Source organism: Anguilla anguilla, chromosome 2 (genome assembly GCF_013347855.1).
Source record: "Anguilla anguilla isolate fAngAng1 chromosome 2, fAngAng1.pri, whole genome shotgun sequence".
NCBI classification, from domain to species: domain Eukaryota; kingdom Metazoa; phylum Chordata; class Actinopteri; order Anguilliformes; family Anguillidae; genus Anguilla; species Anguilla anguilla.
In genome coordinates, this window is record NC_049202.1 from 26,858,278 (window position 1) to 26,882,061 (window position 23,784).

The 23,784-nt window shown below is 42.0% G+C and overlaps 1 protein-coding gene across 6 annotated transcripts in view; it reads right to left on the minus strand.

Moving 5' to 3' along the window:
- Positions 1-23,784, minus strand: part of ttll6 (tubulin tyrosine ligase-like family, member 6) — an 81,715-nt gene that overhangs the window by 41,174 nt on the left and 16,757 nt on the right. For 5 of the 6 annotated variants that reach the window (XM_035407041.1, XM_035407038.1, XM_035407040.1 and 2 more), the window contains 5 exons: positions 20,022-20,140; positions 19,392-19,522; positions 15,556-15,712; positions 14,824-14,967; positions 13,223-13,308 (listed from right to left, as the gene is read on the minus strand). In XM_035407041.1, the coding sequence (XP_035262932.1) occupies positions 13,223-13,308; positions 14,824-14,967; positions 15,556-15,712; positions 19,392-19,522; positions 20,022-20,140 (637 nt within the window). Of the gene's footprint in view, positions 1-13,222; positions 13,309-14,823; positions 14,968-15,555; positions 15,713-19,391; positions 19,543-20,021; positions 20,141-23,784 lie in introns of those variants that run through there. The other variant, XM_035407042.1, reaches the window with a different exon arrangement.

A 23,784-nucleotide genomic window follows, 5' to 3' on the forward strand; every position in this document is an offset into this window, starting at 1 on the left:
TGGTGAAGGAGTTGGAGGCATCAAGTACCAAAGTATCTACATCCACTATTAAGAGAATCCTACATCGCCATGACCTGAAAGGCTGTCGCGCAAACAAGCCCCTACTCCAAGACTGGCTTAAAAAAAGCCAGAATTAAGTTTTTCGCCTGCATCTGGCCGTCAGGATGAACCGCTGCAGTCCCTCGGGCAGGTTTCTCCTCTTCACTGGCCGCTGGAGTGGTGAGGGAAGCCCATGGTTTTCCCCCAGGTACTCTCCATGCTGCGGGGCAACAGCAGGAGGGCTTTTACCACTTGAGGAAGTGTTTATAGCATCTGGTCCTTTGTCCCGTCTGAGTATGATGGCCCTGGAGATTCATCTCCATCTTTTGGAGTGTGCCGGTCCCCTCTCCTGGCCATGGGGAGTTGACTGTGATCGTCGGCTCCACCTCCTGCGGTGCGCAGGCCTCCTCTACTGGTCGGGGGGAATGTAGTATAATTGGTAAGGAGTTAGTCTTGTAACCTAAAAGTCGCAGGTTCAATTCCCCGCTAGGACACTGTCGTTGTACCCTTGGGCAAGGTACTTAACCTGCATTGGTCCAGTATATATCCAGCTGTATAAATGGATACAATGTAAGTCGCTCTGGATAACAGTGTCTGCTAAATGCTTGTAATGTAATGTAATGAATGGTCTGCAATGGCTGTTCCCACCTCCTGCAGTCTACTCGTTTCCTCTGATAGTCTGTTGCTCTCTATGGGGGACGATGCAGACATCTCCCAAGAGCAGTCTGTTGTGTCTTCTAATGCTTTTATTATGCTTTAGTTATATTTCCTATTACACCACTAGGTGTCACTGTAACCTTTGTGTATTGGTATTACCTGCTGTGTTGTTGTATGGTAGAAAGGAAACGACATACAGGAACCAGGAAGTAAGGACAATGGAAGCCATATGCTGGGAGATGTTCATTAAAACAGTAAGCTAGAATTCATCCATGCTCTCCTGCGTGTTTTATATGCTATCCACCTCTACAAATTGGCGACGAGGTAACCCACCTGCTATACTACAAGCACAGATGACAATTCTTTTGTGGAGATGGCTGTAAATGTTCCCAGTCCTGCCCCATTTCTGCCTTGTCCTGGGGCACCTGCTATCCAGTTCAAGACCTGGATGCACATGTTTGACAACTATCTCCTAGTCATAAATGCAACAGGGAATGCATGGCTAGACGTGAGAGAGAGAGCTGTACTGCTTCGTTGCCTTGGAACAGAAGGTCAGAGGATCTTCTACTCACTGCCAGATACAGGTGATACTTATGATTCTGCCTTTGCTGTTGCTGCGCTACAAGCTCATTTCACACCTATGGCTAATGTGGTAGTGGAATTTCACACATTCAGAAAACGAGTCCAAGGTCCGCATGAGACTGTTATTCAGTATGTGGCTGCTCTACGAGAGCTTGCATCATCATGTGATTTCGGCGATAAAAGTGATGAGATTCTGCGTGATCAGCTTATCGAGTATGTCTCAAATGCACGCATTAAAGAAAGGCTGCTACTAGCCTAACCTCACTCAAGACAAGGCTATCACGATTGCCTCACAGATTGAGTCTGCAGCTGAGCAGGCTAAATGCATGGTTGGAGAAAGACCTAGCTTACAAGTGCAAGCAGTGCAAAAGAAATCACGTCGACCACGGTACCAGAATAAGCTGTCTACACATGCACCTACCGTTACGCCTGCAAAGTCCTCCCATACATGTTTCAGATGTGGATCCAACAGTCATCTAGCGAATGCACCCTCATGCCCTGCTGCTAAAGTGGCTTGTAAGACCTGCCACAAGAAGGGACATTTTGCCAGAGTGTGTCGCTCGGCTCCCACCCATCCAGTGCGAGAAGTGGATGTTCCTGAACTGACTGTCCTGTGCATTCAAGGGTCTGCTCGCACATCTGATAAAATAATATGCAATGTCAAGATCCAGCCCTCAGACTCTCTAGCCCATGTCATGGACTTAGTTGTTGACACGGGGTCCTCAGTGTCCATACTGCCCAGCTGTGTGTTTAAAGAACATTTTGGTGAATCACAGATAACACAGCCAACTGTTCGGTTAGTCACATACTCCAAGACACACATACCTGAAACTGGGATGCCTTTCAGCAATGGTGTCCAGAGACGATGTCACTGCTCCAGCAATCTTCTTCATTGTAGAGAATGGCACCCCATTGCTGGGTGTGGATCTGATGAAGGCACTGAACCTTCACATAGTAGGTGGTGCCATCGCATCTTCTCTTCCTCTTGCTCCAGATGCCCCTGTCATGCACCTGTCCACCTCTCTTCCGCTCATCGGCTGTGCCAAAAATTTTGTGCACCAGGTCAAGGTTTCTGCATCTGTTCCCCCGGTTTGACAAAAACTGCGCCGATTGCCTCCGTCTGTGAGAGGTGCTGTCACAGAAGAGACAAACAGGCTCCTTGCCGCTGGAGCGATTGAGAGAATTGATGCCTCTGCCTGGGTGTCTCCTATCGTCGTCACGCGGAAGAAGAAAGGAGGCATTAGTATGTGCCTGGATCTCCGGGAGCCAAACAAGGCTGTCATCACAGACTGCTATCCACTCCCACACATAGATGAGCTGCTGTCCACTCTGCGGGGAGCAGCAGTGTTTTCGACGATTGATCTGGCAAGTGCCTACCATCAGGTGCCCCTACATGAGGAAAGTCTGGACCTGACCGCTTTCATTACTCATGATGGTCTCTTTTGCTACTGCCGTGTGCCGTATGGCCTTTCCTCTGTACCATCTGCATTTCAAAAGATAATGGCTACCATTCTGGAAGGTCTGCCAGGAGTGCAAAATTATCTGGATGATATCATCATCTATGGCGCCAAGAGCACAGAACATGATGCTCGTCTGAAGAAAGTCCTTCACCGCCTGAAAGATGCAGGTTTACTCCTGAATGAAGAAAAGTGCTGCTTCAATCAGTCGAGTCTACGTTTCCTGGGTCATGTGGTGTCTGCCAAGGGCATTGTGCCTGACAAAGAACACACTGAAGCTGTTCTGAATGCCCCAGCTCCAACAGACGCCGCTGCGCTCTTTTCTGCGCTTGTTGTCATGGTACTCTAAGTTCCTCCCTAACTATGCGACAGAATCGGAGCCGATGCGCGCATGCATCAGAAAAGGTGCTGACTTTCATTGGACGACTGAGGCACAGAAAAGCTTTGAGAAAGTCAAATCACTCCTGGTGAGCAGTACGGCCCTTGCCCTCTTCGACCCATCCATGCCAACGGTCGTGTCCACCGACACCTCAGATTACCTCTTGACCTATGATTACGACGTGGTCTACCGTCCTGGATCTGATAACTCCACTGCTGACTGCCTCTTCCGTCTTCCGCTACCTGTAACTGCCGACCCTGCCCTGGATGCTGAGCCAGAACTGGTTGCGTACATCACTGCTGCTCTTGGTGCTTTGCCCATTGCTGACTTCGAGGCTGCTGCTGCTTCTTGCCAGGAGATTTCTGCAATCCGTGAACAGATTGCTCAGGGCTGGCTAGACAAGTGAAAGCGTTGAGTCCAGATGTTGCTCCATACTTCCACATACGTCATGAGCTGTCAGTGAAAGACTCACTGGTGCTTCGGGGAACACGTCTGATTGTGCCCTTGCGCGCTACTCTTGTAGCCCTTGCACATGAAACACACCAAAGAGTGGTGCGCACAAAGCAACGGCTGAGAGAGTACTACTGGTGGCCAAAGATGGATTCCCTGGTTCACTCTACAATCCAGTCATGTCAGCCCTGCCAGTCTAACGACAAGACGGCGATGCCTCACCCTGATCCACTTCAACCAGTGGCATTCCCGGAAAGGCTGTGGCAGAAGCTGGTTATTGATATCGTCAGTTCTTTTGAGACGGCTACATAGGACTGTCGATACGCCATAACCCTGGTCGACTACTACAGCAAGTGGCCAGAGGTTGGTTTCTCTGCGAATGTCACTACGAAGGATGTTACATCCTTCCTCTCCACTGTCTTCAGTAGACATGGCAATCCTGAAACCATAGTAACGGATAATGGTCCTCAGTTTGCATCTGCTGACTTTGCTACCTTCTTAACTGAACGGGACATTGCACGCCACAGAGTCTCGGTGTACTATCCTGCCGCAAATGGCGCCATTGAGCGTTTCAACTGGGTCCTGAAGCAGAGTGTGCAAATAGCAATTTCGCAGTCTGAGCCATGGAAACCTACCATTAGGTAGGTTCTTTCTCTTCCTGCTCTCAACGAAGGCGGACGCTTTTTCCTCTGCTCCCTCCCTGCCCTTATCTGCCCCTGCTTGCTGCTCTCTTGTCTTGTGCTGTCTCTGTCTGAACTATCCGGAGCCTCTCTCTGCATTTCTCTCCGAAACCTAAAATCATGGATCTGATCAACTGGTCTCTCAACGCAATTGATAGTATTTTCACGACGAGAAGAACGGGTCAGGGAGAGCCCTCTTGCCCTGACGGAACGTTTGCAGCCGGATACACGATGGATTCCTGGAAGGAGTGGAGGGTCGTGTGCCTGTCGATCCTTTCCGTTGAGGATGTTTTACTTGATTGGAATTATGATAACAGGCTTTCTGCTGTTTGGAGCTAGCAGCATCCTGATTTATCGCAAAGTTCAGAAGGCGTTGGCAGCACTAATTGGGAAGCTGCCCGCCATTGAGGGAACAGGCAGGGCTGTCAACACTCAGACTCAAGCGATTTGCGAGCTCAATCGCAAACTGGATGCGATTGGATCGCAAATTCGCATGACGGATACCAACTTGGAGAAGTTGTCGGTTCGGCTCACTGAAATGGGCCATCAAATTCGGATGATTGGAACAACGCTGAGAGAACCACAGGACTAAAGGTAGACGCAAAATGCAGAAGTCTGCCTGAACCCAAAACAATCCTTATCTTCATTAGCTCCCCCACATCGGCCTTGGAAGGCTGATATCTCTCCACTCTCTTGGATTGTTATGCAGACAGATGCTCGGCCCTACCCCCACCTCCCTGCTCCTATGAACTTTGTCTCTGGATCAGGACTCTTCGAGGTCGTCTCCACGGCAACGGCCGTGTCCTCGTCATCAGTATCAGACGGCAGAGACAATGTTGAGACTGTGGTGGAGATGAAGTCCATGGACTTACACACACACGCACACGAAGATACATAACACACACACCACCTCCTACTCAACGCCTTCTTGGCTCCCACCCCCCCTCCCTCCCCCATTACAGTGCAGTCTGCTGAGGGTTGATGTGATGCGCCTGAGCGGCTGCGCGCTCCCCCCAGTGTCTGTGCTGCGACACTTCCCCTCCCCGACACCCTACCCCCTACCACATGTGCAAGTCTTCGAGTTTTGTTGTAATGTTTGTAATGTTTTTATGATGTTGCTATGTGCTGAGGTTTTTCTTCATTTTAATGAAACGAGTGCCCTCTCGTTTCATTGAAAGGACTGTTTTTTTCCTCCTCCTTCCTCCTGTTCTCTCATTTCTCATCTAATAAGATGGCGCCGCGGATGGCTGCCTCGGTGTGTTGACCAAAACAAATTCCTCGTATGTGTAAACCTACTTGGCAATAAAACCTGATTCTGATTCTGATTCTGATTACTGCCTTCCTGATGACTTATCATGCCACACCGCATGCAGCTACTGGTGTTTCTCCCTTCCAACTACTGCATGGCCGGAGAATGCGTACAAAGTTTATCGTAAGCTAGGCGCATGCACTCTGTCTTTTCGCGAGGGGGATAGTGTGCGAGTGAAAACGCGTTTCCATGTGCCCAAGGCTCACCCAAAGTTTGGCACACCTCAACGAATCAAGATAAGAAAGTGGCCGAAAGCACATACTTGCTGGAGGATGGTCGAAGATAGAATGCCTGTCATCTAGCTCCTGATCTCTTTACAGTTCCAAATCCACAGGACACTCCTGCTCCACACAAAATGTCCACGAGTCAGAAGGAAGCCTGATTGAATGCAGGATTGTGTGACTGCTTAAAGTAATAATCTCGAAGGTTTTCATTAAAACAAATGTCTGTTAAGTCACTATCTATCGCCGAATTAGGTAACACAATGGTGATTGAGCCTATTATTATATTAATTAATATTATTATTATTATAATAATTTATGATTAAAGAACTGGGTGTCTGTGGCGACATTCCCGGGAAAAAATCACAAGCGGCACATAGTTAGTGACACGTTTTCCATCACCCATCAGTGGTTGGTCTGCCAGAGAGGGTAGGCGGAGCTAATGCAACAGGCTCGCTCTTCAACTCAGTTGTGTGTGAGCGCCGTACTTCTTTTTCCAGTGTCTGCTAGCATTACAATAACAGAGAAAGGGGGAGGGGGGGTGTTATGGAACCCTAAAAAGTTTTTGTGTAACATGAGAGGTCATATTATTTGTTGATGTAGATTTCGTATTACATTTGATGACAATGTAATGTTACTAAATGACATAGTTATTTGCACAGCTAACGCTAGCTACCGGACCATGTCAAGAAAGGCAACATTAGTTTAGACAACGTTGCGCACAGTATCCATCTCTCATATCAGGTAACGTTGCGTTAGCTAGCTAGCTAATGTAATTAACACAATCTAATATCAGCTAACAATTAGAAAAAACGCTAGCTAATGCTACCGACCGGTACCGACCTCGCAAACCATCTCTCGAATGCAGTGCTACCTTGTTGCAATGTTGCAATGTAGCTAACTAAAGGCCAGTTCAGATCAATGATTCGCAACGAGACTGGATGCAATTTGCAAAATTCCAAGACGTCTGATTGTAAACGTTCTAAAACTGCACTTGGCGATTTGACCAGGTGGGTCTTTTGAGACCCCAGGCAACGGGCTCAGACACTCTGCAACTAACCAGTTCACACCGCTGCAATTTTCTCTCTGCAGTATTCTAAAACCGTTTTGTCTCGTTGTGAATCATTGATCTGAACTGGCCTTAACGTTACCGTTATTTACATTGCCATCAAGTTCATCGATATATTATAATGTTCGGAATAAAGTATAGGTGGAGCAGAGCCGGGTCTGATTTCTGTGTAAAGATGTCAAGCCGGAGAAAACTAAATAGAAGAATACAGCAGTATGGATTAGCATTGTTATTATTTTATTACGCTTCTTCATATGTTCCTTCAGCTTTGATGCCCTTTTTTGATGAAATCTCCTTTGTTTTATTCTTTTTCTGATTGCTAATTTAACAGCCAGCTCAGCTTTATCCTCAACCAGTTCAGCTAGCAAAACCAGAAACACCAGGGGTAACATTTTGCAAGGCAGTTGTTTCAAAAATATCACAGAACAAGCATTCACGAAAAAGACTGTTTATTGTGCACGAGATACATAATTGCACGAGCCACAGCGAATCCCGCAAATTCTTCTCTGCAGTGTAAAGATGTTCATACCGGGCAAAGGTGGATAAAGAACGTGTGGAAATTGATCATCACTAATTCTACCCCAGGGCTGCTACAGCATTTTAACCCGGCTCGGCAGTGTAAAGACAGCTAAGTTAACCTAATGTTAGACAATGAATGAGTATGTACATAATGTTACTTTTATAACAACCGTTTTTTATTCAGTAAATAGTAAGCGTTATAGTTGGCGTGGCCCAGGTGCCAACGGACTGACGTCACACAGGTGACACTGGTTGGATCCGGTGGGATCAATGGGAAGTGAGGTCCAAAAACACACCTGCAATTACTGCTTCTCGCCATTGGTACCGCCAATGAGAACAAAACGGAAATCTTCGAGATTGTAACTAACTATGGGCTTTCTTAAGCTAGACTGCCAACAAATCTTGTTTTCTATAAATGTAGTATACACCTGGTTTATTTTGCTGTTCTACTATGCAGAATAATTCATAATAGTGTTGGCTTATGTCTGTGAGAAATATCACTATTGGTAATGTATACACAATATGTTATTTTCTTGGTTGTGTTTTGTTATTTCTTACAGAGTACTGCATAGAGACAAGGACCAATGTGTTATACCTGTATTACAGGTTTACTAAATTCATTATTTTACCCCAGAGGAAATTTCATTTTTTTTACAAAGAGGGGAAATGTGTCCTCTAATGCTTTTATTATGCTTTAGCTATATTTCTTATTACACCATTAGGTGTCACTGTAACTTTTGTGTATTGGTATTACCAGCTGTGTGGTTGTAGGGTAGAAAGGAAGTGACATACAGGAACCAGGAAGTAAGGACAATGGAAGCCATATGCTGGGAGATGTTCATTAAAACAGTAAGCTAGAATTCATCCATGCTCTCCTGCGTGTTTTATATGCCATGTCCGCTGTGTGGTCTGACCCCACCCCCTGCGACTGCGCATCCAGGAGAACTCCAGGGACCTTGTGAGACTGGTTTTGGCTGTTTCACAGGCTTCCGCTATGGTATCAATGATGTCCTGGAAATGCATCTCCATCAGTATATCCATGGCAGAACTCCATGGGAGGAAAAGGAAACTGTCCTAGTCTCTCCACTTTCACACTTCTGTGCAGTGGAGTCCATGGCTCCACATGTGATTGTAGTTCTCCAGAAAGACTGCAGCAATATACCTCAACATTGGGGTACCCATCCTATGATACCCCAGAACAAGGAGGTACAATGTTTTAAACTGTGTCCTACTAAGGTCATCTATTGACTCCCATAGTCCATCAAGGCATGGATAGTGCTCATGGAATTTCTCTCCTCTTCTCTCAAAAACAAGGCAATCAGTGCAAATCTCCCCTTTAGACCTGGGATCAGTAACAGAGGCTGGCATCTCCCTCATCTCTCACCTTTGTGACTGGTCCATGTCTGGTTACAACTGAATTTTAAGACTTAATTTCACAAGAGATTGTACAGTTGATGTAGTTTACCACAGTCTGCTCAATATCCTATCTCGGTGGAACCAATTATATCAGCAAGGTGAGGAGTAATTGAAATATGTTAAATTTCTGAACCCAGCAGTTTTAACTGTTAACACCCTCATTTGACGTCCGGCACTCTGAATACCGAACACAAACGAACACACCCATTAAAACACCTCACTTACCCAACACATAAAATATTTTATTTGATTTAATTTGGTAATTATTATCAAAGATATGAATTATCAATCAAATCGACAAATTTGTTGATAGGTAGAGCAACCTGTTCAACCTGGATCAAACTTTCTCAAAATGTACAACTCACAACCAGATGAAAATTAAGAAATTTATTAAGTTTTGAAAGGTTACAGACATGGACAGTCACACAAGAAATGAATAAGATACCAAACCACAGCTTTTGTCCCAAAGTAATCTAAAATGCAGAAACAAAAAGACAGCAGAATAGTCCAAAGGAACCAGAGATGAAATGTTGATCAGCAGACTGAAGCCGGACACCCACCGCACGCGTAGCGGCCGCGAGCGCACTACGCGCGTAAGTGAAGCGTAGTTGAAGTACTGTTAGTACAACAGCAGCCGGCGACGTCCTCTACACCAGCCGCGAACGTGGCGCAAACCGGGTGCGAAACTTGTGCGACACAAGTGAATTGAAGCGTAGTTTTTAGCTTCTGTTCTATTTTTTCGGCTTGTCGCACGTCAGGATAACCTGTTTATACACAGAAATATGCTCTAAAATGCTAGGTATACATGCTCTGATTTATATTTCATCCTTATATTACTGGGGGTGTGTCCCTAGTTCCCTCTTGCAGTAGTGGAGAACAAGATAAAACCAGATATTTTATAAGCAGCTAAAAAATACTTTTCGTTTTTTGTATTGTCCTTGCAGAAAAAAAAATGAAACTGGAACCTGGGAAAAAGGCAAAATAAATTTGAAAATACACCACAGAAAGACGTAGCCTATTGAATGATGTAGAAGTGAATGCACTGAGCAGTGGTTTGTTAGCTCGAAGTGTTGGAAGGTAGTTTTTAACCAACCATTGCTCAGCCTATGTGACTTCTCCGATGTCTTCGTTTGCTGTCCTTTCAAAAAGGGCTTGTTAATAAAAATAAGATAATCCACAGAGCTTTAAAAAATCAGATTAATTAGTGGTCTTGCCGATGACAATGCACCTGTTTTATAAATGAAGTTGTAAGCAAACCTTTATTGCACTTGTACTTCAAAGCTTCCGGTGTTCATGGCGTTGTGGTGTTCATATCCCTTCAAGTTTAAACTGTTACGCTATCTTTTTGATGATTAGCTTATTTTACTAAATCTGATCATTTAAATGTTTTGACGTGAATAAAAAGATGATGGTTGATTACAATGGTTGATTACGGATTATTTATTATTATTTATTATTATTATGATCATTACATATTCTTCATAAAGTTGGCATGCTTGTTAACCAACCAAATAAATTAATAGTTTGAGATTGATTATTATGTAGGCTATGTTGCGATTTAAGCTTATGGTAATTCTTTAAAGCGTTTACTTTCTCAAGTATTTACATGAGTTAACAAAATGTTAACAAACTAAAAAAGGTCTCTCACCAAGTATTCACTTACCCATAATCAATAGTCGTGAAGAAACGTGAAATACACAAAGTAATCCCACTGCAGACTGCAAGAGCTACTAGGAATATAGAGCTTTAACCTTTGCGCAACACAAGCGGAACCCGTGTAGGCACACGACGCGCCGCGCCATGCGGCTTCGCTGTGCTGCTTACGCGGTGGGTGCCCGGCTTTAGTAACTGTGTGTTTCTGCCTGCATTTCCGCTTGTGTTTTTGTCCGTGTGTTCTGCCCTGTCCAAGTTCTGTCCTACGTTTTTTTTGGGAGTTTTGGAATTTCACCTGTTTTTCTGTTTTCTTGAAGAATCGCTTAGTGTTTTTTTAGATTTGCCCTGCGCTTGGTTTCCTGTTTTTGTTTCTGGTTTTGAAGTAAAGTCCTTGTTTAAGTTTACCTATTGGAGTTCTGAGTTTTTTCACTCTGCATTTGGGTCCTACAATCCTGTAGCCTGACATTAGATGCAGGACTCAACTTTCCAATTGTTACAAAAACTACTTCCTTCCAAGTTGCCCAAACTTAACTGACTGATCAAAAGAAAGCCACATATTTTAAATGGTGAAAAAGAGAAGGGGGCAGGGGCATGGTCTGACACTATATTCAGTTATTAATTCACATGGCTTCTCCTACCATTGTTATGCAGATGACACACAACTCTTCTTCTCTTTCCCCCCCTCGGCCACACAGGTCAATGATAAGATATCTTCCTGCCTGGATGGCCAGCCACCATCTGAAGCTCAACCTCAACAAAACTGAGCTGTTCTTCTTCCCGTGCAAGACCTCCTTACTTTGTGAGCTCTCAATCACGGTTGATGGCACCACAGTGACTGCCTCTCACTCTGCCAAGAGCTTGGGGGTGGTCCTGGATGACCAACTGGACCTCAAGGAGCACATCAAGGCAACATCACGGTCCTGCAGATTCCTTCTGTACAACATCAGAAGGATTCGACCATACCTGACGACGCACTCCACCCAGCTGCTCGTCCAGGCTACGGTGACCTCTCGCCTTGATTACTGCAACTCTCTCCTTGCAAGCCTGCCAGCTTGTGCCATACAACCACTACATATGATTCAGAATGCCGCTGTCCGACTCATCTACAACCTTCCCAAATTCTGCCACGTCACTCCTCTGCTGCGATCACTCCACTGGCTACCGGTCGCTGCCAGGATCCGGTTTAAAGCACTGACCCTTGCCTACACTGCTGCCAACAGGACAGCCATCTACTTGCAGGACATGACTCGATTCTATGTGCCTGCTCGATCACTCCGCTCTGCGGCAGCAGGGCGCCTTGTAACCCCTCCCACCCGCCCAAAGGGATCACAGAGCTTCTCCACCCTAGCTCCCCAGTGGTGGAACGAACTCCCCGTCCCTCTCCGAACCTCCCCTCACTACCCATCTTCCGCCGTGGCCTGAAGACTCATCTCTTCAGACTATACCTAGACTAACCACCACCACGCTGTATATTTCACTCTAAATCCCCCCCGCCTCCTTTTTCATGACACTTGTTACATGTCGCCCCATCCCAGCACTTTTTGGTAATTTGTATTTGTCCTAATACTGTAGCTTATTCTTCTGCCTAGTTGGCTTTGCAGAGGATAGGTCTGAATAGTGTTCACTGTGTGAACTAAACTGTGTTCTTGGCTAGAAATAGCTGTACAAAATAAGTATTGTACCTTACTGAACCTGTGTTTAGCAGTTGTCTATGACCATGAAATGCACTTTTTGTACGTCGCTTTGGATAAAAGCGTCTGCCAAATAAATGTAATGTAATGTATATTTTAGCCAACTCTATTACCATGTTGACACTGCGAGGAATAGATGACATAAAGGTATGATTTAAAGGTATGATTTTTACAAGGACAAAAAATGGTTATCAGATTTGGTAACTGCAGAGGAACTCCCTGGAAAAACCCTGGATATAATCTTTTTTTTTAATTATAGCCTTTAATTAAAACCCAAATTTATTTAAGTACCCAAACAATTTAACTCTAAGAGCCCCATTGGGTTACCAGCATTGGCAAATATCTCCACACTGCCATGAGCTATCATTTTTATTGCAGCTGTACCTGCATCTTTCATTTATGGTGATTATTACTGCCTTTGAATGATGACTACAGCACATTGTATTTCAAAGTTACAACACTAAGGCAGGTGAGTCAACACCCTCTATATATAAAAAATTATCTGCACTAAGGAATAATTTATCATTCATCTTTCCATTCATGATGTAATCTGTTTATTTCTGGTCAGGGTTGCAGTGGGCTGGTGCCTATCTCAGCATGCAGTGGGTGAGAGGCAGGAATACAGCCTGAACAGGTTGCCAATCCATCACAGGACAAGCAATAATTAAACTTTTTTATATATTTTAAAAAGTCCTTCATCATGAGTTTGACCAAAGATGATTTTTCCCTGAACACTGGAAAGTGTACTACTGTATAATAATTTAATTCCATTAGCACTGTCTTTCTAATCTCACAGTACGTATTACAGATTTGTCCAATTTGCTTCCACATGTGGACATTTGTCATGTTTTCATGCACTGAAACATTTTAAAATTAGTTTTCCTTGTAAAATTAATTAATTTCTGTTACTGGAATGCGATTTATTTCATTTTTTATTTTTTTGTGATTTTTTATTTTACTTTACAAACAGTCAAGTTAAACATATTGTCCTAAATAACAACCTACCTTTGTTATTTCCTCTCCACCCCAAGACCAGACATGGAAAATACAGTGCACATTCCAAATGAAAACATGCCACAACAGTAGGAACCTGGGCTTACCTTTTGCTACCAGTGTCATCATCACGGACAAAGTTTTCACTGTGTTTGTTGATGGCGTAGTTGGTCAAGTGCATGCAAACATCTTCCTGGATGAAGGGAAGGGAAGGAAAGGGGTTAAATTGTTAAATTCATGTGAGGCAAACAAAAAAAGAAAACACAAGCGGCCTAAACTATGTGCAGTATATAGACATTGTGTGCTTTTACAAAAAAGAGCCAATGTACTGTGGCTGTTTTTTAGCAGGTACATTTTTTTATTTTACAGAAAATGGTCTATTTATAGGGAAACAACAGGAAAGTAATGGAAAACATACAAGTGCAATTATTACTTTAGTTTTTACAGTATACACAATATACTTACAGCGTACCTTGTAAAATGATAGGTAACCTTAACCTTGAAGCCTGATTTATACTTCTGCGTTGAATCTACGTAGAGCCTACACCGTAGCCTACGCAAGTGGCCTACGCCGTTGTGAGCATTTATACTTGTGCGCTGGTCTGTCTGCATCGCTGTGCAATACACTGCCAAGACGCTAGTTGGAAATGCGTAGGAGGAAATGCGATGCTACCAAGCGGACCAATCACAATTGTTGCATTCTGCATCGCCACGACGGCGTAGGCTATGGCGTAGGGGACGTGGCTATGCCGTACCTACAGCGTAGATTCAACGCAGAAGTATAAATCAGGCTTAACATTTCTAATCAATAAATTGAATAGGCTGCAATTAAAATAAAACAAGATGTACTGGAGTGTTTCAACTGACTTAAGAATTAAGAATACAAGTTTTGATGAGTTTTGATTCTGCCTATATTTAATACATTATGAATTAGATACGGGAACAGAAATTAGCTAAAGTTCTAAAAGTAAGGTTTCAATAAAGCCTTGGCTACAAATAGACATTTACCTAATTGCTTAGCTAGCTATCCAGCTACCCAGCCACCCTCTTGCTCTGTATGTTTACAAAGAAATCATGTTTTATGACTGTCTTTTCAGATTCCACAGAAAATCTTTGCTTGCGCAGAACATACCACCACATTTTCTCTGTTCATTCTGCCCTTTTGAACATACTTTTAGGGTGCACCTATTTGTCAGTCTCCTTGCAAAAATATTTAACTACTGATCAAATTTAGATAATTGCTTGGTACAATGTAGGAGTTGGGGAAAGGGCGAAGCAGCGTAGGCCTACTGGGCCAAGTTTTTTGTCTGCTCATGTGCAGAGCTTGCGATTAATACTGGATTGATTCATACTGGAGCTAACAAAATGACAGAGCCTCCATCCTTTTGAAACTGCACTCCACACTCCATTCAAATTATCTCCACTCCTCCGCTCACATGCTCTGAACAGTAACAGATGTTTTGTCTATATCTAACATGTTTTCGGACAGATAAGCTAGGCTGGGATTAATCAGCCGAGTGCAGCCACGGTTGCAGTAGACCACAAGGAGCCTGACTACCTGGGAGACTTCAAATTCCTGATTTATTCCTGTAATTTCCTGATAGCCTTCCCTGTGTTAGAATGGGACACTTTATAGTGACCATTAGATGAATGGGCACTTGGCATGGGTACTGGTCCTGGGGAAATGGTCTTCTTCCTACACCCTCACCATGTTGCTGTTTGTTGGCTCGTTGTATTGCGTAGTGCAGAACCGTGCCAGCCCTTCATCATACAGGAAGATGCGGAAGGGGTCACAGGACGTCACCAGCACATAGATTCGCAGGTCGAATTTGAATCCATCAATGATGAAAGGCTGGGGAATACAGTTATTTTTTAATTAGGGGAATAAGAACAATAATTCAACAGGGTTTTACTACATTGATTGGAAGCAGGGTGACTTCTCATTTTGACTATATATTGACGTAACATAGTGACGCATTTGGAATTGGGATTACACTTACGGAAAAACTTTAAAGTGCATTCACACTGGATCTAGAAGTAGGTGCTGTCTTGTTTTAGTGAAAGCATGACAACTCAGGGGTTTGTGTGGTCGCTGCATGTGCATGTGAGTGGGTAAGTGTGAGAGGGTAACTACATGTCAGGAGTTTTGATCTATCAGTGTTAGATGAGTAGGTGAGTGGATAGCTGAGTGGCATATTACGTGTGTCAATATTGTAATAGTCTATTATTTCTGAAGTGGTGAGTGGGCAAGTGACTGGCACAGTGTGCACAGCACTAGCTGGGCTTGCCAGAGCTGTGAGGAGGTGTGTTGGTGGAGTATTGTGCATGTCAGTAGCTTGATCTGATAGTGTTGTGAGGATGTGAGTACATGAGTGAGGGAGTGAGTGAGTATGCTAGTGTTTGCAGTCAAACAGAATTTTGCCATGTGGCAGAGTCTCACCCTAGAGATGTACACTTGACAGATCATGTGCTCGCCAGGCCGAATATCTTTGTTGGACTTGGTGATAAAGATGCCACGGCCCTGGCACCCAGAGTCTGGCTTGCAGATGTATGTCTTGTGTTTTTTGGCCCTGGCATAAGCCTGGAAGTCACTATAACTGCAGAAAAGGGAGAGACAGTTTGATCCTCTGGTATTCAAATTTCCTCTTATTTTGAAGTTAAAGAAACACATTTCTGAGTCTCTGACAGAAATGTTTTACAAACTGGACTGGAACTACTCTACTGATTGATTTCAATTTCTAAAAGGAAATGTATTTGTATAAGAAGGAATCAATTCTACTAATTTTTACTTTTTCTGATGTTGATGCACAATGTAATATACTGCAGTAATTCACAAAATAGCATAAAAAGCACGGACCATTGGAAGAATGGGTTGTGTGCCCTCAGCCTATGATAGGAAAAATTAAATGGGTTCCAATTAAAATGTGGAAGAAAAATGTAGAGGAAAACTTTTAGTCATTTGAAGCTATTTAATTCCTCTGGTTTTGTCCCTAATTTTGAATGCCCATTCTTAAATCCAAACAACCTAGGCTATTATTGCAACATCTTCCATCACTTCAGAAGGCCAAACATCAGCATGTGTGACCTCTGACCACACCTTTCACTCTGCAAACAGGCAGTTAAGTGACCAAAAAAACAGTTTCAAGGGATTGCAGTGCTCAAATGAAATCACAAGCAGATCACAGGCCCATGACAGACCAGATTTCCTATTAAGCAGGCAGGGAATATCCTACAGGCTATGACCTCCCTAAGGATAAACTGAAGCGTGATTAACATTTCCACAACATTAAATTAACAATATTACATTACAGAAAGATTAGACCATTCAAATTTGATTACTAGTTTATCACATTTTATTTCCAGAAAAGTGAGGTGAGCAAGCAAAAAGAAAGTTGATCTGTTGCAAAAATATGGTTTTAGATTTCTGGCAAGCCCAAGACTCTGGTACAGCAAAGTCCCTCTCCTAAAATTTCTGCAGATGAGAATCCATAAAAATGACTGACAAGAAATAAACACAATTATCAAAAATGTTCATTGTCAAGTAAATGTACGGTTAATTATACATTTTAATACCTAGATTAAAATATAAAATATATATTTATATCAAAATCAGTGAGCTACAAGTTTGTAGAAAATTGCATTGTAGTCGTACAATCTAAACACATATCACGTTGCACCATTCAGAGTCCCAGTGGTCACTTCAGAAAGTTACTCCACTGAAAGACATGAAAAGTAATTTAAAGTGACAATCTCGAAGATTTCAGTTTCGTTCTCTATGGGGGTGCCAATGGCGAGAAGCGGTAATTGCAGGTGTGTTTTTGGACCTCACTTCCCATAGATCCAACCGGATCCAACCAGTGTCACCTGTGTGACGTCAGTCCGTTGGCACCTGGGCCACGCCAACTATAACGCTTACTATTTACTGAATAAAAAACGGTTGTTATAAAAGTAACATTATGTACATACTCATTCATTGTCTAACATTAGGCTAACTCAAGATGTCTTTACACTGCCAAGCCGGGTTAAAATGCCGTAGCAAACCTGGGGTAGAATTAGTGATGATCAATTTCTGCAAACGTTCTTTATCCACCTTTTGCCCGGTATAAACATCTTTACACTGCAGAGAAGAATTTGCGGGATTCGCTGTGGCTCGTGCAATTATGTATCTCGTGCACAATAAGCAGTCTTTTTCGTGAATGATTGTTGTGTGGTATTTTTGAAACAACTGCCTTGCAAAATGTTACCCCTGGTGTTTCTGGTTTTGCTAGCTAAACTGTTCGAGAATAAAGATGAGCTGGGTGTAAAATTAGCAATCAGAACAAGAAGAATAAAACAAAAACAAAGGAGATTTCATCAAAAAGGGCATAAAGGCTGAAGGAACATATGAGGAAGCGTAATAAAATAATAACAATGCTAATCCATACTGCCGTATTCTTTTATTTAGTTTTCTCCTGCATGACATCTTCAGAAATCAGACCCGGCTCTGCTCCACATATCCCGGCTTTATTCCAATCATTATAATATATTGATGAACTCGATGGCAATGTAAATAACGGTAACGTTATGGCCAGTTCAGATCAATGATTCGCAACAAGGCGAAACGGTTTTAGAATGTTGCAGAGAAAATTGCAGCGGTGTGAACTGGCTAGTAGCAGAGCCGTTGCCTGCCCTGAGGTTTTAAAAGACCATCCTTGTCAAATCGCCAAGTGCAGTTTTAGAACGTTTACAATCAGACGTCTTGGAATTTTGCAAGTTGCATCCAGTCTCGTTGCGAATCATTGATCTAAACTGGCCTTTAGTTAGCTACATTGCAACATTGCAACAAGGTAGCATTGCATTCGAGAGACGGTTTGCGAGGTCGGTACCGATCGGTAGCGTTAGCTAGCGTTTTTTCTAATTGTTAGCTGACATTAGATTATGTTAATTACATTAGCTAGCTAGCTAACGCAACGTTACCTGATATGAGAGATGGCTGCTGACTTTGCACAACGTTGTCTAAACTAATGTTGCCTTTCTTGACATGGTCTGGTAGCTAGCGTTAGCTGTGCAAATAACTATGTAATTTAGTAATATTACATTGTCATCAAATGTAATACGAAATCTACATCAACAAATAATATGACCTCTCATGTTACACAAAAACTTTTTAGGGTTCCATAACACAAGCAGACACCGGAATAAAACAGCATGCCGCTCACACTCACAAGTGAGTTGAAGAGTGAGCCTGTTGCATTAGCTCCGCCTACCCTCTCTGGTGGACCAACCACTGATGGGTGATGAAAAACGCGTCACTAACTGTGCGCCGCTTGTGATTTTTTCCCAGGAATGTCGCCACAGACACCAAGTTTTTTAATCATGAATTATGATAATAATAGTATAAATTAATATAAAAAATAGGCTCAATCACCATTGTGTTACCCAATGCAGCGATAGATAGTGACTTAAAAGACATTTATTTTAATGAAAATCTTCAAGATTATTACTTTAACAGTAGCTGACTATGCTTTTGATGAAAGATGCGTTTACTTCATCAACAGTCATTATGACAATTAAGTTCATATACAAAGGTTGCATTAACACAGGAGTCTATATTTGTCAAGCCGAAAACAAAGAAATGAAAGCGTGGTAAATTGCTACTGTTTTTCTTTGAATATCCGATTCAGTTTTGAGTTGAGTTTAACTTGCAATACCCCTGCAGAACACTAACATTTAGCTGGAAAAACAATGATGTTTGATGTTTGACTGATCGCATCAGCTTCTCCAAAATACAGAGAACACAAAATATGCTATCCCTAGCCATCCAAAATAACAGCTGCAGAACGATGAGCTGATTTGATTTTGACTGTGAATACATAAACAAAACAAGCACACAGATCAGCTGCAAGTGGGAGCATCAGTGGGAACCCTGTATTATTTTGACTGGATTCAGCCATATTGCCAACTAAGAAAAACAAAAACAGCAAAAATATGCATAACCACACCACAAGTGTTCTCTTAAAGCAACAAATAAATAATCTTAAAAATAGCTTCACAAGTGGGATGGTCTGCCATGCCTGCTCACAGAAAGCACATACTGCATTACCACACAAAGTATGGCATATGTTGTTTAAAAATTAATGAACACTAAAATGAGTCATCTTGAAAGTTTCTTTCTTTTTTTTTGAGAAAAGTGAAGCCCGGCATCCAGTAAACTATGAATACAATTTTTCCGGCCTTACATTAATGTGAGAACACAATGTGTAGCACAATGTGGCGACGCATGCTCTTTATGCTCACTCTGCTGGGAGACACCAGGTCCGGGGGAAGATGTTGTACTCCTTGGGAAACAGCTTTAGCATCCGGTTCATGTTTCTGGCCAGCAGGTCTTTCCTACAGATCTCACTCATTCCTGGGAAATGGTTGATCTTCTACAAGCAGAAAGCAAAACCTGGTAGCATGTGAAATTAAAAAACTACAATGTTGAGGTGGAGATGGTGAGGGATGTATCCCTTTAAATTCAATTTAAACCCTGAATTAACCCATTAACCCTGAATCAGTTTTAGTTTACAGCTATGTTCACAGCTATTGAGGATACAGCTACTATTGTTGGAAATACTTGTTAAGACTAAAACACTGAGGAAAGATTTCAAAGTTCTTGAAAACTGACAACAGGTCTAACAAATAGCACATGAATTATCATTTCAGATTAGAAGGCAGATGCAGTCTGAATTTAACTACAGCAGAAGATAAAAAAAATTAATAGATAATCTTATTAGGGGTCTCATTTTCACTCCTACTCCATTGGGTCCAGGCGTTGATCCCTGACAAGGTCTAGACCCAATGGTACACTGATTATTACGAATGATAAAGCCTACAATTCGACTGGAGAGGAGAAAGAACAGACTGGTCTCTAGTGCAATGTGGTACCTGGTAGCGCTTCATGTCCATGACACGATCTAGCGAGACGGAACAGTCTGTCCAGTACAGTGTCCATTCCTCTCCTTCTGGCGCTTCTCTCAAGCCATAATTCCGTGCTGCCCGTCGCACTGGATCAAAAGAGCCAGACACTTCCTCAGTACAAGACGCATACTGCACAACACCACGCATAGCATACAGCATACAGCACAACACCATGTCTCACTGGACAGCAATCAGTATTTTCTCACACATCAAATGGCTGAGAGTACCAGGCCTACACTCTTTTTCAATGTACTAATGAGCACTGAAGCCAATTACTTTATCAGTGTACACAGTGCCCTCCAAAAGTATGGGAACAGTAGAGTAAAATTTGTTATTTTTGTTAAACACTTATATATACTTCAGGTATTTAGATTTGAGATCAAAAGATGAATGAGACAGAAGGACTGACAATCAGATATCAACTGCAACAAATAAGGGAGCTAAACGTTAGGTAATGATCAAACTAAGTACGATGTAGGCTATATAAACTCATTTTAACTATTTTTTTATCCACAACTCTTAGGTAACGATTTCTTTAGGGGGTGTGGAAAGGGGAGTGGTTACTGTACTTGTGCCGCACTAAGTCGATAACATTCTCAACCGGTTGAAAATAGGACGATAAATTTAAAAGGCATATTTCTCCAAAAATAAAGAACGGACATATTTTATACTTTACTCATCGTGTTTCTTCAATGCCTCTTGTGCAAATAGCACATAAAACCGAGAAAGTGTGAAAACCACCATGTTACTCCTTTAAGCAATGATTTCAGACTGTGTAAGTATGGTGTACCAACACCGGCACTTCTCTTCCAGTCTTCTTCCTCTTCTTCTTCACTGTATTTTAGGCGCTGCTCTACCACTTCATCATACAAGTTCCAGTGCATACGTCATCATATTTCAATACTTGGCGTGATTGTCACACCTGACACCACCAGTGGAAAATTTCATAAAGAGGAGAAATTTCATGCAAACACACCAAATCCAGCCAGAAATATTATATTTTCACGTTGCCCTATGGAGACTACTGGTGATGGGTTTTTATTCACACATGTAAATACCATGAAATAAAAGCTGATTGTCTACTTTTGTCTCATATTCACCTTTTGAACTCAAATCTAAATGCACTCCACCGTTCCCATACTTTTGGAGGGTATCGTATGCAGTTGACCTTTTTAATGACACATGAAAAACACATTTCACGTCAGAATGCCTAAATAAAAAGAATATATTGTAGACTATATTGTATAATGCCAAGTTCTTCAAAGCACTGCCCATAAGTCAAGAATTGAAACTACCTAAATCTAGGCCTGCCATTAAACGTTTTTTAAAAATTATACTGTGTTTGCTATGGGTAAGTGATAATAGTAATGCACATAAATCTAGGCTATGAGAGAGAGATGCATACACATAAAAATACATGCAGACACACATACATTCTGTCTGACAAAAACACATAGGCATGGATTCAGTCTTTTTTTTTTAACCATGAATGACAAAGAAATAAAACTGTTTGTCATATTTTTAAATGGAAGTGTTTTTGATGAGGTATTGTGTGTACAACAGACCTACTAATTGTTTGTATATCAGTAGAGGATCTACAAGGCTAGCTATCAATATAGAAATGTGGTGTTTGCATGGTAGCTACAGTAGCCTGGGGCAGTAGGGCGGCAATGTAGTATTATGGGTAACAAACTGGTCTTGTAACCTAAAGGTCACAGGTTCAATTCCCGGGTAGGACACTGCGGTTGCACCCTTGAGCAAGGTACTTAACCTGCATTGCTTCAGTGTATATCCAGCTGTATAAAAGGATACAATGTATATGCTATGTAAAAGCTCTGGATAAGAGCATCTACTAAATGCCTGAAATGTAACGTAATCTAATGTAGCCTAGTTAAAAGGAAACAGCACAGTGGTCAATTTGATCTCTGTAAGAAAATTGATATACCTGCTGTGAAGAAACCCATAGCGTATGCCTTCCCCTTCATGTCTTTTCCTAAACATATGAATTGAATATTGTGATATAATTTGAATATCAGCATTGCGTAAGGAACCTACCAGACTGAATCTCAAAGGTTGTAACATTTTACTTAAATCTTCTTGGATAACTTTAGTAGATTCCAAACTATTAGGTGCGCCACCCAGTTTTGTATCATCTGCAAATTTGACTAATGTACTTTCTATGTCCATGTCAAGGTCATTGATATAAATGAGGAAGAGCAGTGGCCTCAGCACCAATCCTTGTGGGACCCCACAGTTCCCTGCTCAGATAAAATCTCTCCTACTACTCCTTGTGTTCTCCCCTGTAGCCAGTTCCAAATCCACTCTGAAATAGCTCCTCTAATTCCTACCTTCTTAATTTTGCTAACAAGTCTGTAATGTGGTACCTTATTAAATGTCTTTTGGAAATCTAAATATATAATAAGCCTTGTTATAATCAAAATACTTGGTAGTTTCTTCAAAGAATACCAGGTTTGTCAAACTAACTTGTCTCTAATTATAGATTCCTAGTATTTTACATGTGATGCAACTGACAGGCTTATAGTTTCCAGTATCAGGAAGGTCCCCCTTCTTATATATCGACAGCATATCTGCTTCCAGTCCTCAGATATTTCTCCAGTTTCTGGAGAGACTGTCTAAAAATACCGGCCAGTGGTTTAAAGATGATCTCACCAAACTCATTGAGTACCCTTGGGTATATGCCATAAGGGCCTGCTACCCTGTCTTTAGTTCATTTGTCTTTAGTTTATATAATTTATCCAGTACTCCTTCATCCTCTATCTCAATATCTGCTAAGACATTCTGAGTACTGAATATGCCTCCCTGTGTATTCTCCAGTTAAACTCTTGACAAAATGATTATTTAAGGTATCAGCAATATCTTTATTCTTATAAAGCAATGCCCCTTCTTCATTCCTGATGCACCTGATATCCTTCTTCACTTCCCTTTTCCTACTACAGTATTGAAATAAATATTTAGGAATACTTTTTGTATCTTGGGCAACTTGCCTTTCAAAGAGCCTCTCGACGTTTCAGAAAATATATAACTTTAAAAGGTTTAATTCAATCTTCTACTGGGACTTTTGCCGTTTATTGAGGGTGTGAAAGAAAATTTCGGTGCCGCTGACTATAATCCAATGTTTTTAAGATTTACCGTTCGATTGAGCAAGTATGATTCAAAGTACATTTTTATGGGTTAGTGCTGTCCGATTGTGCTAGCTCATTAACGTTAACCTTGTACGGCGATCAGTAAAGGCTAACAGCACAGCACCACTTAATTATTGTCACTTCTATCACCACTGTAATGAACTAAAAAAAGGCGACAAACTACCTTTTCTGTGAGAAATGTATTGGCAATCTCACGCGCATACTGCTGGAGACATTCTAAAGCTCCGTTTTGCCCTCCCTACTGTCAGTCAGATTGCTGTGATAGCTCATTCTAAATCATATTTGGGGACCCATGGATAACTTGTGACTCATAGTTATTATATTTGACTAACGTTAGGTTCACTTATAAGTGCCTTTTTTTGACTATTAGACTATCTGATTGGTTATATTCATTTATAGCTAGCTAGCTAATGTTAGCTAGTTATGTAATTTGCTTTCATTATGTAATATTATCGATAACGTTAGTTAGCTATTTTGCTTTCATAAGGACGTTATAGTTGTGGTTTTATCTTAACTTGGCTAGCAAGCTAGCGAAAATTATTATTGGATATAAGTCAACGTCCTTA